The following is a 15,413-nucleotide window of genomic DNA, read 5'->3' as shown; positions in this document are numbered from 1 at the left end:
TGTTGTATTTAATAAAGAGACATTTATAAACCGACACTAGGAAAGTTCCAGGGCTTGCTTCTATCTGAAAAGGCCTCCACAATTGACTTTTCTTTCCATACGTTCTTTTCCATCAAGTAGCCTACCAATATTTCCTGTGATGGCACCAACACACCAGAAAAGCCATCCTTAGAGTCGTGACTGTGTTGTTGTCACTCTTGTTGGTATCAATATGGCTTGATGTTCATCACAACAGTCCAATGATTTCTGTTTTGATTTTTTTCGAGTTTTCTTTCATAAAAAATCTTCAAAACCAAGTCAGTTTTTTACTTTAAATTGGAAAGTAGCAGGTAGCAGGAGTGCGACTGAAAGAAATGTAGCGCCTCGCTGCTAACGCTGCACCAAAAAAAGCAGCGCTGCTACTGCAGTCGCTAGTTCAACAAAAATAATAATAATAATAATAATGTATGAGATGTTGTAAAGCAGAGTGCTTATTCATCTTTCAATCACGTACAGTAAACAACTAATAAAGATAATAAAATAACAACTAATAAAAAATGTAGCAGCGCTCCGGCTATCGCTACCAAGAAAGTAGCACGCTACTACCAACCTTTGACAACTATCAATACAAAACAATACTATTACTGTTTAGCCTACTGTCAAAAAAAAAATGAAGTACCGTAGTACCGTAAAAAATTACCGTAGTGCCATAAAAAGTAGCATAAAAATCAAGAGTCCAAAGTTCAAACGTTGGTGAATGCAGAATTCCAATTTTGAGCGAATTTGAGAGTTACCAGAGCATGACGAATGATGCAAGAAGAATCAACAAAACACATTCATGTTGCCAAATAATATTGCAAAAGCAGGCTTTTGAAAATTAATTTTGTTTTCAACTCAATGATTGAATAAGAAATTTGTTTCATGTTTACAAAAAAGATAAACTTTTTAGACGAAATGATAAGGTACAATTATTTGTTTATGTTTTTTTTACAATTTATAAAAACCCATTTTTACAAATCTAAAACATTTCCATTGTTTGGTGATTAAAACATCTCGATTGAATGCTTTTGGCAACTCTGAGTTGTAATCACAGAATAAAGAGTGAAAAAAAGCGAATTTATCGCCTACATTTGACAATTGATTTGTTTGAGTTAGTTTGTGACTTTGTGTGGCCCAAGTGATTTATCAGTGAGAAGGTCTAATCTCGAAAGGACGTCGGTTCGAGCACGCGGCTATGTCACAACAAGAATGCCGTGGTGAAAACAATGGGAGTAGATGACTCGTTGGCTACATGTCTTTTTGCTGCTTCCAATTGTCTGTTGTGTTGGGTCTGTAATAGCAGTGTAGTGTAGTTGTCCCAATAAGCACAAAATGAAACATGATTATTAGGCCTATTGGAAGTTTTAGATGTTGCACAATCATCAAGACAAGCTTACTAAATGTAAAACAGTTCAGCTGTTTCAGTAAGCTTGTAATGAGTGGGCCAACAGGATGCTGTGATACCTAGACTGGAGTAGTGTACAATGACAATTTTAGGGTGTTACCGTATATTTTTAAAAAGTTTCAAACACGTGATTGGTTTCCACAGTGATTTTTTAAGTCAAGTCACTTCAGTTTATTTTGATAGGCTATGCTAACAGCTATTGAATAAACTTAGTGTGTGTTTAAACTTTAAAGCCTGCCGAGAAAAGTGAAGCCTGCTAAAAAATTGGTAACCTTAAAATGTCACTAACCTGGGCTACTGTGAATTAACTAACGGTACTTTCTAAAAAACATGGGTCACCTTAGTGGTTCCTTCTACCTGTGGGATAGCATAACAGATATGGCATTAGCTTTCTAATTATACAAACCTGGTTTGACTCCCGGTTTAAGCTGGTTGTTGATAACACTGCTCACCTCTACCCAAGGTGACTCAGTGGTGTAGCCAAGAGGGGGGTTTGGGAGTTTCAACCCCCCCCCCCTTTTGGCATGCCTGTGATGTCACAATATTGAGGATGATGCTTTCAGTCTCTTTATGTCTAAAACAAAGTTTGCCTAATTTTAAACAAATCTGCATAAAAAGAGCGAGTTTTGCCAATACCAAACATTGAAATATTTCAGCCAGGAGTTAACAACAAGAAAACATAGAGACTTAGCTTTATTTCCGAAAAATGTCGAAGAAAACATGATCTTATCCTTTTTCTATGCCACCAAACAGCACCATTTTACAAGAATATTCATATTTTTGTTGAATACCCACATTTTTGTTGAAAATGCTCTTAGAATGCACCAATTTCAAAGTAATAATTCAAAATTTTCTGGGGGAGGCCCCCCAGACCCTGGGGATCGTCTTAGGCGAACACGCCATCGAGCTTCGCTCGCCAGCCGCCAAAAAAAAGCTTTTAAAATTCCTGGCAACGCCACTGCAGGGTGTAATAAATTGGGTGGGCATAATCGCTGCAAGAAAGACAGCCAAGAGAAAGGAACTGGCCACCCTACTCTCCTTAGAGTCGAAGGCCTAGTACAATGTAAACTTTATCTTCTCATACCCGACGCTTGAATCAAGTATGGCACCTCCTTTACTTTTGTACCTGTACTAAAAGTATTCAACTTATAGCTAATATTTCAAACAATAAAAAAATGATGTTATAGCTTAGATAAGTTAGTTTATTTGTTCTTATGTTGCCGTGTATCAGAGTGACTAACACCATATTATATGTTGCATATTAAACAGCACAATCAAAATGATAGTCAAATATCTCGAGCGACGAGCATGTATTTAGTCAGCTACTATCAACTTTATGATGTAGGCTTTAAATAATAAAACATTGTTTACTTTTAAAGATATGGCAGGAGTTCGCACACTTTTTCAGTGCAGTAAATTGTGCAGTGGTTGGAATGTATCAAGTTTTTCCAACAATGCTTTTCTGCGATATTCTTCAACTGCACCAAAAATAACTACTCACCATAGCATTGTCCCAAGAGAAACAGATAAAAGATGGACAGGTTAGTTCAATAAATATTCTTGATAATGGTATTGATGAATTATGAAATTGTCAAAGTTTATTTCTATTAGGCTGGGCAGTTTTGTTATTTTTAAATGTGTATTTACTTTTTTGTCTGTTATTTTGTGCTATTAATGATGTTGCTTATGATGTTATTTAAGTTTTCTCAAAAAAATTACATTTTTAGTTATCAAAGTTTCTAAACAAAGATGTTTAAAGGGTCAAAATATCTTCCACCTGTATGAATAATAAATGAAGTAAATATACTTGCAACTCTTAAAGAATGTCCAAATCATGCATTTTAATATCAAAAAGTACCTTTTCTTTTGGTGACATCTTGCATGCCTCATATTTGTGTCAATCGCACTTAATGAGTTAAAACATAATAGGTATCTAAATCTATTGACAAAAGGTAAAGTAGCAGAAATATTTAAGATTAACAAAATGTTTCTGAACTATTTATCTTATTATGTTTATGAAAAGAAAATTTAATTTGGAATGATTTTAAGCTTGGTAGATCCAAAGATGTTAATTCAAACCTATCAGTCATGATATATGTTATATAGCCTAACTACATAAAACTTAAAAAAATTACTTAAAAGGAAACACTTTTTCCTTTGAAGTTTAAGGTGACAGTTATAAGACTCGTACCTCATTTGATTCTTACAAGTACTTTCTATGCTCGTAATAATTTTATCAACAGATGTGGATATGGAACGCCATGCAGATGAAGCTGATGTCATTATTGTAGGTGGTGGACCAGCTGGGCTTTCATGTGCCATAAGAATTAAACAGCTTGCCAAAGAACAAGGCAAAGAATTAAGAGTGTGCCTATTCGAAAAAGCACAAGAGCTCGGTATGGCAGTCAATGTGTTGATGTTTTTGGTTGTTATTTTTTGACATTGTGTTGTTTCCTCTCCAGTTAATTTACTCACAGGTTTGTAACTTAAAATCATGCTTCAGTGACCAAGGATGTGGTTGGAAACTGGTGAGAAAGCTTGATATGTGTGAGACTGTGAAGTTACTAGCTTTCACATTGTGGTCAACGATGGGGATATGTATTTTTAGATTTTTAATAAGAGTAGCTTACTCCAGAAGCAGCTATGATTAACAAAATCCAAATTGGAGCAGCTCAAATAATTGTTTTTGAGGAGTTACGTTTTTCTGAGTGACACTGCTTGGATTCTGATAACTATCTTCTCATTGCATTAAAGAAGGTTTTTAACTTCACAATTCACATATTCAAATTTTAGTGTTTGGTGCATAGCTTAATGCTACTGTGCCAATGCTTGGGTGCAAGCAAAAGTGGGAATCTTAGCATTATAGACAATATTTCATTTCCATTTTCATATTTCTACATGCACTTTTTAGGTGCACATACACTGTCTGGAGCATGTTTAGAGCCACATGCACTGGACGAGTTGATTCCGGACTGGAAAGATCGTGGTGCTCCATTAAAAACTCCAGTTACTCATGACAAATTTTCTATTTTGACAAAAAAATATCGAATTCCAGTACCCATAATGAAAGGTGAGAGCAGATACTTGTTTCGACTTAGTATGTATAAATCACATTCATCTTGCTGGTTGAAAAAGTTTTTTTTAGTGAATTGTGCTTGTCATATTAATGATAAGATTTTGTGTATTGCAGGTTTTCCAATGCATAATACAGGGAACTACATTGTACGTTTGGGCAATTTTGTAAGGTGGCTTGGAGAACAAGCTGAAGAACTAGAGGTTGAGGTAAATGAGGAGAAAGTTTTAGGACTGAAAAATATTGTTAAAACATACTGCATTTCCTACAAGTGAAATCAATGTAAGGAATATTTTAAATATTTGTTTTACCCATAAGCTTATTATTTGCAAACAGTAAACCAAGTATGTTTTTTCAAAAGGCCAATTTCAAAGCTGATTGAAGCTGAATTGAACCAAGATTGAAGCTGAGTTGTCTGCAGAAAACAGCCTGATTGTAAAATGACACAGGCCTTATGCACTACTACTAGCATCAGATTTTATCATATTTGCACTAGAGAGTGATTCCTTTTTCTAATGCAGGTATATCCTGGTTTTGCGTGCACTGAAGTTTTGTATCATGATGATGGAAGTGTGAAAGGAATTGCTACGAATGATGTTGGAATTCATAAAGATGGATCTCCTAAGGTAATGACTACAGTTTACAATCATCAAACCTAAAATCCGTGTTTATCGTTTTTGAGCACCATATGTCACCTGTGGTTTGCTTTATATATTTTTTTTAAATTTTATTATTATTAAGTTTATTCTGATATTAGCAAAGGTTGGCAAATAATTCAGGCCGTGTAAATTTTATATATTCCAATATTTTTAGTGGCTTCTTGTTCGGGCATTTTAACATAAATTTTGTCAATGCAGAGCAATTTTGAACGAGGAATGGAATTTCACTCCAAAGTGACAATATTTTCAGAAGGCTGCCACGGTGCTCTTGCAAAGCAACTTTACCTCAATGAACAATTTAATTTGCGAGAAAATTGTGACCCGCAAACTTATGCAATCGGAATAAAGGTGAGATGATAATTCATAACATGAAACTCATAAGCAGCTTATTCTTTTGCAACATGCTGAATTTCTTATCGACTGCTATGAATTTTTCACCGTTGATATGGTCATATCCACAATTCTTGTATTCATCAAGTCTTCTATATTTTATGCATACATTGCATAGTCTACAAGTTGGCACATTCTGAAAAGTCTCACTTGTTGCACTGGGTCGTAACACAAGTAGATGATTCATTGTTTGAGGTTATGCGAGTGTCACAGGACCAAGTAAATTGAAGTAATCCGACCCTTCTTGTAGCCCCACTTCACCAATGTAGATTTGGTCCGGCCAACATGGGTTCAGAGTAGGTTTCGTGTTGTCATTATACAGTACCACGATGTGCGCTCTTTATTTTCCAAACTTGTCTCCGCTGCTTACGAAAAACCGTTGGTAACGTTTTTAAAGTCTTGGGCATAACCTGAACAAGAATCAAACCCAGATCCATTAGAATCAGTGACTCAAGGCACTGTCAGCTTCCCACCGAATTGCTTCGTATTCAATGTTATTTTTGTAGCTTGATTGCTCTGCTGGTAAAACCCTTTTAAAGTGTGATAAAGCCGAGTAGAAAAGGTGTGGTGTGTATTTGGCAAACGTTTTGTTAATTGTTAACAACTCTTTTGCGAACAACTTTTACTTCAGTGTGCTTTATGATTAGCAGAAATGTAGCTTACTTGTTTTAAGTTTCACATCGGCTTGTCATGTGCTGGTGCCCAATCCAAAAAGATTCTCATACTTTCTCATCAATCTCGTTCTTCCGTTTTTACCTTCGGACGATTTTAGAAAACATGTCGTCTGAACATGCGATGTTGTACGTATTCCAAAGGAACATTGTATGCTTAATTGTTTAACCGCTGATCAGGAAGTGAGCTTATCCTATTCTGCAGCAATCTATTGAGTAAACGCACGATCACTATTTCTCTAACCGGTTTTAATGGTTTTACGTTGTAATGCAGGAGGTGTGGTCTATCGAGGAATCCAAGTGGAAGCCTGGAACCGTGGAGCACACAGTTGGATGGCCACTGGATAAGGACTCATACGGAGGATCATTCATTTATCACTTGGATGAAGGAGAACCTCTGGTCGCTGTTGGATTTGTTGTAAGATCTTCATCATATCTTAGTCAGAAATTTTTGTATTGATGCTTATTTTTTTCATTTTTGACAAAAAATTATAATTTTTGATGTTGTTTTGTTAGGTTGGACTCGACTACACTAATCCTTACCTGAGTCCTTTTAAAGAATTTCAACGCTTCAAACAACATCCCAAAATCCGACCTACGTTCGAAGGCGGAACAAGAATATCCTACGGTGCCCGAGCATTGAACGAAGGCGGATTTCAAAGCATTCCAAAACTTGCATTCCCTGGCGGCTGCTTAATTGGTGCGCCTGCTTTTAATTCGATTTATTATTCCCATTTCACATAGTCTTAGACTGTTTGCTTTTCCTTTGCGAACAAGTTGTGAGAAAGCATTGGCAACGATAATTTTTGTTGTTGCTGTCGAGTCAAGGTCGCTTTCAATTTATTGGAAAAATATTTGGCAGTTGTGATTTAAGAGAAAGTATAAAATGACCGCTCCGGTGATCAGCGCTGCGTTAATGGTCCAATACTTCTACTTGTAGGCGGACTGAGATAATTACGCCTCCGCTGTTTGAGGATCAATGTTTTCACTCAATCTTGTTAGCATTGATTGTCACTATTATGTGCACGTTCAAGTGTGGCTCAGTTTGCAACGTTATGATTTCCAGGGTGCAGTCCTGGCTTCATGAACGTTCCAAAAATCAAAGGCACCCACACAGCCATGAAGAGTGGAATAGTCGCGGCCGAGTCTGTGTTCAAAGCGCTCACCGATGACAACAGAAAATCTGACACCGCCGGTAATGCTCATTTGAACTCGGTTGGCTTTAAATAACTTGTTTTACACTCGATTTTACTTTAGCTTACGAAATTGTATCTGCCATATGCAGATTTATCCCAAACAGCTTTAACGCAGACCGATAACAATTGAATACGTGAATTCAAGAAGGGCCCAATTCCTACAAGCTGTTTTTGACATAAATACATTTTAACCATTTTGATCATTTACTTTTGTGGTGGAATTTCGATAATGATTATATAATAATAATAATAATGGTGTTGCAAGCACAGCAGTGCTTTTTCACCTTTTCACCTATATGCTTAGATATATCGCTAAGATATATTATGCCTGAAAATTTCACTCGGTGAATATTTTGTAGAGACACTATGGAAAAGTTGAAGCCTGATTGCTGGAGTTGGGCCTTTCTTACCATCCATGGGAATATTGAAGGTTTTTTTTTCATGTGTAGGCTTGAAAAAATTGGCCGTTTTTTTAGAAATCATTTAGAAGACACTGAAAGCAATGGGAAGAGCACAAAAAGTGGAGTTGGGCCTTTTTTTAATTCACGTATTCAATTATTATAATGATTGTCAACAAAACCTGTGTCTTGCTCAAGAAAATATCAACAAACCAACAGTCATGTTTTTTTCAGGTTTGTACGTCCCCGAGTATGAGCAGCAGCTGCGAGAAAGTTGGTTGTGGAAAGAATTAAAAGCGGTCAGAAACGTCCGCCCTTCTTTCCACTCGTTTCTTGGAATGTGGGGAGGGATACTTTACACAGGCCTCTTCTACGTCTTCGGACGGGGCATGGAACCGTGGACGTTCAAAGGGTTTGGTGAGTGTCTGGAGATTTTACGATGTGCTGATTAAATCGAATGCGAAACGAGGTAGGTTTGCTTTGCCTGCGGCTCGGCTGCACATGAAATATTCGGCAGACAGAACATACTGTATTCTCCAAAATACATAAAAAATAGTGTGACACATTTTGTTTGTCCCAATCCCAAGTTACCCGTTTGCTTATTTACTGTCAATATAAACAAACGATGGACAATTGAGTTGAACAACACTGTTCTAAAAAATGAAAAAACTCTCAGTAAAACAGTTACGTTGTTCAACCAAATTGTTTTGTAGTTTATCATATGTATATTATGGTAAAGTAAAATCACTTCGTCACCAAAGCTTCACTGTAGCTAAATCAAAAGCAGCCAAAATTATAAAACTACGTGTTTTTTTTTGCTTTTTTTACAGCAGTTACATAAACAGGTAAAGACGGTGGGATGACGCCGCGGATAAGGCGTTGGCTTTCAAATAATGCAAACCTGGTTCGACTCCCGGCTTAAGCTGTTTGTTGATAACACCGTTCACCTCTACCTAGGGTGTAATAAATTGCGTGGGCATAATTGCAGAAGGAAAGGCGGCCAAGAGAAATAACTAGCCACCTTACCAGTGATGGGCATTATCGGCGATAATTATCGGCGATAAATTTTTATCGCTTATCGTTATCGCTCAATTATCTTTTCAGTTATCGTTATCGTCAAAGGCAATATTTGATTTTCGCCGATATCTAATCGCCGATAAATTTTATTTCGGATCAACATACAAGTGGAAAGACCATGAAAAGTAATATTTTTACTAGCCACCTACTTAATGAAACTAAAATTAAAACCAGTTCTTCTTCAGTGCCTGAACTGTGTGTGCACAGGTCGTTGTCCGGGGAGGGGGCACCCCCCCTGCAGCGACGGACCTGACAACACAATCATTTTTAGAGTTGCAAATTGCAATGCAATGAAATGCATGCAACAAGGTTCTTGTTGTTTTGCTACAATCGGCAATCGCGAGTGAATTTTACAATTAAAATGTAAGCGCACAGGCGGTACAGATTCCTTTGAAGAGAAGCGAAAAAAATTGGCAAGTGGTTTGTGAAAGTGTCGCAATACGAGGCCGCTTTTACATCGGAAACATGGTCTTTCGCGCCACCTCACGATCAACTATTTTATTCTTGTGCTTTCTTTTTTCGTTGGAAGTGTTAGCTTTTAGTAATTGTCGTAAAAAATAAAATCTCTCTGGTCAAAACATGAAACTTACTGTTTTAAGCGCATTAAATCTTTATATGAGTAGATTAACTAAAATTGCAAGAACTTGCCTTGAAACGTGCGGTTACGTCACAAACTCAGTTTAACAGACAAAATTCACACACAATAACAACACAAGATCGGTTATAAACTGTAAGATCGATTTTTTTCTAGCTTGGCGATATAACTTTAATCCAAAAATAATAACCAAATGCGTAAGTGCCATTTAACTTAAAAATTTAACCCATTTGTGCCGAAAGTGAAAGTACTTAAAAAACAACTTTCGGAAAATTTAAATATTGCATAATTATGACCTAAAAAAGATATCACAATTATTTTTTTCCTAATTGTGTTTGTACTTTTTGAGAAAAAAGCAGTCCTATATAATAAGACGCTAGGCAAATCCGTTATCAAATTTCACAAGTTTCTTGTGCGTAATCCTTAAGCGTTATTACATTTTACTTATCGCTCAAAGTGATAAATGGGAAATGTCTTGTTCATGTCTTGTCATGTCATTATTGTCATCGAGCATTTTATTGAAATGAAAGTTCAAAAAATATGAAGATGAAAATTAGCAAAGTAACACAACATCACTGAAACAAGTCATTGCGGAATATGATATCACTTGAAGCATTTGACATGCAGACCGACATCACATTTTTTGCATCTTGTAGTAGTTTTTGTATGACAATAGGCGCATCGAGTTGCGTGGTAAAATTATGCTAAATACAGTATAACCTTTCTCATTTACTGTACCTATGCGACATAGCCTACCTCAATCAAATATTTTTATTCTCACAAATACAGTGCCTATATTGTAATTCTTATCTCAACAACTCAGCGTTCTGCCATTGCTTTAATGATGGTGTTCACAAAGAAAACAAAAAAAATTATCTGAAATTACCAGTAAATTACGATAATTATGTTTTTGTTCACAAACACGACTACTTTGATAAGCTTGATGGATTTCACAGTATGCACATTTTTACTACCAATAACGCTTAAGATTACTGATGAATTTTCAAGCATTTTGCGTTTTTTGGAATTTTTTCAATTATTGCTGACTTTGCTGTAAACAGACCTTTAAGCAGAAAGCAAAATACAAAGTTTGGAATTTTTTATGGTATTTTCATTTGATTTAATTATTTTGCCTACTGCACGTAAGCGGCAGTGTAACTCAATTGATAAAAGCATCCAACTGGTATCTGAAGGTATAATTATAAGCACGGCGGTTACCTCAGTGGTTTGATTCAGGATCAAGAGGTTGAAGATTCGATACCTACTGCTGCTGTTGCGATTCTATTTATGCATTACTTACAAAAAGTTTTGTCCCTTTACACTACAGTATATTATGTTCGATTTTTCGTCATGTTGATGAAAACAGTTCGTGCTGCATGGGATGGGGCAGCGCTAATCAAGAAAAAAAAAACTATCGTTATCGGACATTATCGGCGATAATTTATCGTTTATCGTTATCGCTTAACTTTTTTTGATTTATCGTTATCGCTTTAGGCATTTTTCGTTTATTGATTATTATCGTTATCGCTTAACTGAAAAATGAGTTATCGCGCCCAACACTGCACCTTACTCTTGTTAGTACCGAAGGCTTAGTACAATGAAAATCATCTTCTCATACCCCACACTTGGAATCTTACGTGGGACCACCTTTACTTTTTTATATAAAAAGAATCAACAATTTTCGAATTTATAAACCACCCCAGGCGCTGACTACAAGCGGTTGAAACCGGCAGCTGAGTGCAAGGTGATAGAATACCCGAAGCCCGACAACGAAGTTTCCTTCGATCTCCTGTCATCCGTTGCTTTGAGCGGAACCAATCACGAACACGATCAACCAGCTCATCTGACGTTGCGTGATGACGCAGTACCAGTGAACCGGAACCTAGCTGTGTTTGACGGACCCGAACAAAGATTTTGCCCTGCAGGCAAGTTTTTATATTCTTGCCCGGTGTAAGTGACACAAAAAAAATAACAAGGCCGCGTTTCTAAGCAGTTCTATGATATCCTTTGCAAGGAATCTTATGTAGCGTAGCAACTGATGAAAACTTCTTATTTTAAATGATTTTCTCAGAGCTCTTAGTTGATTTCATCGGTTAATTAATTTTTGTGTTTTCGTTTAGTTGTGCTTGTCCAAATGCTGAAGAAGCCGTCTTTATGGTGGCGAAAGCTTTATCAACAAATTATGCTGTACCTGTACAAGTTTCCAAACCTGGCTAATTTTATTTACTCCCTTTGTTCAATCGTTTGCTTGCTTTCCAAACGAAGGACCTTGCGTAATTTTTTATTCTCAATACATCGAGAAGCCGAAACAAAGATCAAGAGACACCAGCGTCTACTTTATTATTCACAGAAAAAAAAATAGTTAACTGTGCTGTTTTGTTCTAGTTCTTTATGATTGTTAGATCATACCTCTGATCCTCGAATTGAACAAATTTATGCAACAACTATTGTTGTTAAAATGCTTTCGAATGAAATATTTTAAGTAATCGGTTTGGTTTTGAATCTTTATCCTCGGACTGACAAAGCCTTGATAGGTTATTTCTGGTAGTTTCGCATGCTTGTAGACTTGTAGAGGCTTTTGACGCAGGGCTGGTTACCGAGATCGACAGACTGAGGTTCTAGATTGTTAAAGTGTTGTTGGCGGGGAATTATTCCATCCATTTGGTACCGCTGAATGGAGAGCAGTCCTTAGAATGCGTTGCTCAAGCGCACACCCTGAGAGTCGAACTAGCGTCACTTGATTTTAAAGCTTCTTCGTTCACGAAGTCACTTGCTAACCAACTGAGCTACCGGGGCGGAGTTGTTTTAATTTGTTTACGTCTTGCTCTTCAGCTCACAGTAGATCTTTTGTCAGGTGTATACGAGTACGTGCCTTTGGAGGGTGGTAAAGAGGGAGAAATGCAGCTTCAGATCAACGCCCAAAACTGCGTCCACTGCAAGACGTGCGACATTAAAGATCCGAGCCAGAACATTAACTGGGTTTGTCCTGAGGGTGGCGGCGGCCCAGCCTACAACGGCATGTGATCCTGTTGATGCCTATTCGAGCGTGCACCGTTGTTTGTTGAGAACTTTTGCGCTTGTTAATTGGTGAAACCTAGTTGCATTGGTGGACGATGGCAACTGACTTGCTGCATTTGTAGACGAGCGCACGGTAGAAATCTTGCAAAAATTTTATAACACGGTTTGGAAATAATACTTTCAGATTTGGTAAAATCCATAGAAAATCTCTCGTTTGCTAAAGATTCTCTTCACGTGTGACAGCAAGATTTTGCTGTAGTGAAAATGACATTCTGATTAGGCTACCTAGCTTTTTAATTCTTTTAATTGATGTAGATCTTAATTTTGTTCTTCAACTTTCTCCGCTTTGATGCTTTTTTAACTGAACGTTCTTTCGGCTTATGACGTGGTGCGCGCCAACCTCACCACTTCATGTTTTTAAAATAGAAACCTTGTTTTGTACTGGAAACTTGCTAAATCTGCGGGAGCTGTTTTCTTGTGTTTTAATACCTCACGCTCTTCGATTACCCTATTTTTGGTTATTCTATTTTGAAAATTATTTTATGATCGTTTAATAAAGACATAAAATGGCTTGGTCAGTATGTCCTGTTGGTTAGTTAGTGCACGGTTTCCTTCCTTTGTTCCCAGTATTGCAAAGGTTGGATATCAGCAAATTTCGATCGGTTAAAGGCGGCTTTCCCGACTCCTATTTTAAACGTTATCCGCCATAAGCTAGTTTTAACAAACCAGTTCAAGAAATGTGCTTTTGAGGCAAAACAGTTGCTCCATTTCATACATTATATGGCTATGTTGTAGCTTATATGACGAACGAACAAGATCAAAAAATAGTGTTCATGTAGGCTGTTTCGGAGAGTTGTTAAAAGCTCAAAACTATTTATCGATGGACTGGGATAATGTGGTAGATTACCTGCAGCCGAAGTGAAGAAACTGTCGTCCATTGATGAAACGTGTCTTTGACACATAGAAACATAAGAGACTTGTCTTCAGAGCAATATTTTGCTGTGCAGACTTTAAACTTACTTCTTCTGCTTTCTGATCAACTTAAAGTGCCTCTGACAGGTAAATAAATTTGCTAAATTTACCTAAGATACCAAAAAGATGACACTAACAAACTTCCCTGACCAGCAAGTCGTAAAAAATATCAACAGGCTACTAAGTTACACGCTTGCAAACTTTCGTTGACATCGGCGAATCTGGCACTCATTCAATTGCGAAAATAAAAACGGCAACACCACTGTGACGTCACAGTAAGCGGGAAGGATACATTCTTTCTCTGTGATGACTTGGTAAAGTATGGTACGGCTACTGCAAAACGTGAATGTGTGGGGCTCTGTTGGTCTAAAGCATGTGCAAATTAAGAATTACCGAAATGAAAAAGTCAACTTATTATTACTATTAGGTTTCGATCAAATAGGTTGAGTTTACTTTTATCAAACAGCATCTCAATTCAATTGAAATTGCAGTTTCGTAGGGTTACAATTTTCATACTTTTTTATTTGTCCTAATCTGGGTATAGCCATTTGCAGTGTAACAACAGTATCTCACAAACAGTACCTTTAATTTATGGTTGAGGCAATGCCTACAAATTGCTGTTTATGTGACGTTGTCAGTGACAAAGACCGTGTCTTTCTTTTCCCACAAAACAAGGTACTGAGAAGAAAATGGTCAAAGTTTTCTTCAAGTGTTCGAAAGTGGGATGGGCCATACAAAATTAGTCATATATGTTTACTTCACTGAAGATGATTTTGTTAATACCACTCAAGTAAAAATGTCTACAGGCATGTGTTGGAGTGTATACTACAAGGTGATGCTCTCGGAAGCAACAATCGGATTGTGATGCCGTCATGCATTGTTTGGCGAATCCGAAACAATTTTCCAGATCCAGATGGCCGTTACACAGGATTTCAATGGCCAACTGAAGGCACAATATGAGAGAGAGAGAGAGAGAACTTTTATTTATTTTTGAATAGTGATGATGAATTAAATATGAATGATGATTCGTACGATTTCTTCATGTTTCACTTCAAGTATATTTTAGGTTTTGTAGGAACGTATCCAGTACAGTTTTATTAAACTGCAAAAAACAATAAATCTTCGAAAAAAGCAACCGCTTGTACCAACTCCGACCAAACTGTGATCCATCAATTTCATCTAGAAAGCGTTTGTTTCATCCGTTGCTAACGACGTCCACTTAGGATGACGTAATACCACCAAAGTCATCCCAGAGCAGTGAAATATGGAGTTTCGCCTGTGGTGGCGCTGCGGAGCAGTCTTTTGATTAAATTACGCCCTAACCAGTCGAGCTACGAGGTTAAGATTAAAAAGTTCGCTAAGTGTAATTCTGCGCTAGGAAATGCTTTAAAAAGTTACTATACTTGGATCCAACCTGTCAGGGGCACTTTAATTTTGTTTTAGCCTAGTTGAAACATTATTTTAGTTGTAGACGATACCATAGGCTACTTGTTCCAACAGTTGGTATGCTACGAAGAATTCTGGCAATTTTAAATGGACTTCCAATATCATCAGTACGGTAATCAAAGTCGAGACTTTTACAAAGTACAAATATCCTTAACGTAGGCTACTATGCAACAATTAATTGGCCGCGCACGGTCGTCCAAACTTCTTGCGAGCTTCTGTTTATGACGCATGATAATGTTGTTACGTACCGGAAATATAAGGCTTCCTTGTAAAGAACCACGTTATATACTGCAGACAGAGAATGCAGCGGAGGCTCCAGCATTTCAAGAAACGTTGGAAAAACAGTGGTTGATCTCGGACAAATGTGTGTTAATTTGCAATAAAAGTAAGAAAAGATTTGCACCATGGCCACGGTTTGCACCTATTGCGCAAGTTTTGTCAGTCTGTTACTGTTTCTCTAAGCTACTAGAAAAGTCATAGCGGAAAAGCCCAGAA

General features: G+C 37.1%; 1 protein-coding gene across 1 annotated transcript; it reads left to right on the top strand.

Annotated features, from left to right (window-relative positions):
* The first annotated feature begins 2,828 nt into the window (after positions 1 to 2,828).
* LOC145779262 (electron transfer flavoprotein-ubiquinone oxidoreductase, mitochondrial-like) lies at positions 2,829 to 13,078 on the top strand. The gene is made up of 12 exons (XM_082590801.1): positions 2,829 to 2,964; positions 3,667 to 3,819; positions 4,335 to 4,493; positions 4,614 to 4,705; positions 5,018 to 5,122; positions 5,354 to 5,503; positions 6,491 to 6,634; positions 6,733 to 6,916; positions 7,283 to 7,411; positions 8,045 to 8,227; positions 11,186 to 11,407; positions 12,337 to 13,078. Exons 2-12 carry the CDS (start codon positions 3,675 to 3,677, stop codon positions 12,504 to 12,506), a joined length of 1,683 nt encoding a protein of 560 aa, XP_082446927.1. The 5' UTR covers positions 2,829 to 2,964; positions 3,667 to 3,674; the 3' UTR covers positions 12,507 to 13,078.
* Positions 13,079 to 15,413: the final 2,335 nt, after the last annotated feature.

This window comes from Aplidium turbinatum, chromosome 11, assembly GCF_918807975.1.
Source record: "Aplidium turbinatum chromosome 11, kaAplTurb1.1, whole genome shotgun sequence".
Taxonomy (NCBI): domain Eukaryota; kingdom Metazoa; phylum Chordata; class Ascidiacea; order Aplousobranchia; family Polyclinidae; genus Aplidium; species Aplidium turbinatum.
Note: the sequence above shows the minus strand (reverse complement) of the source record. Positions and strands in the feature narration are given on the sequence as shown.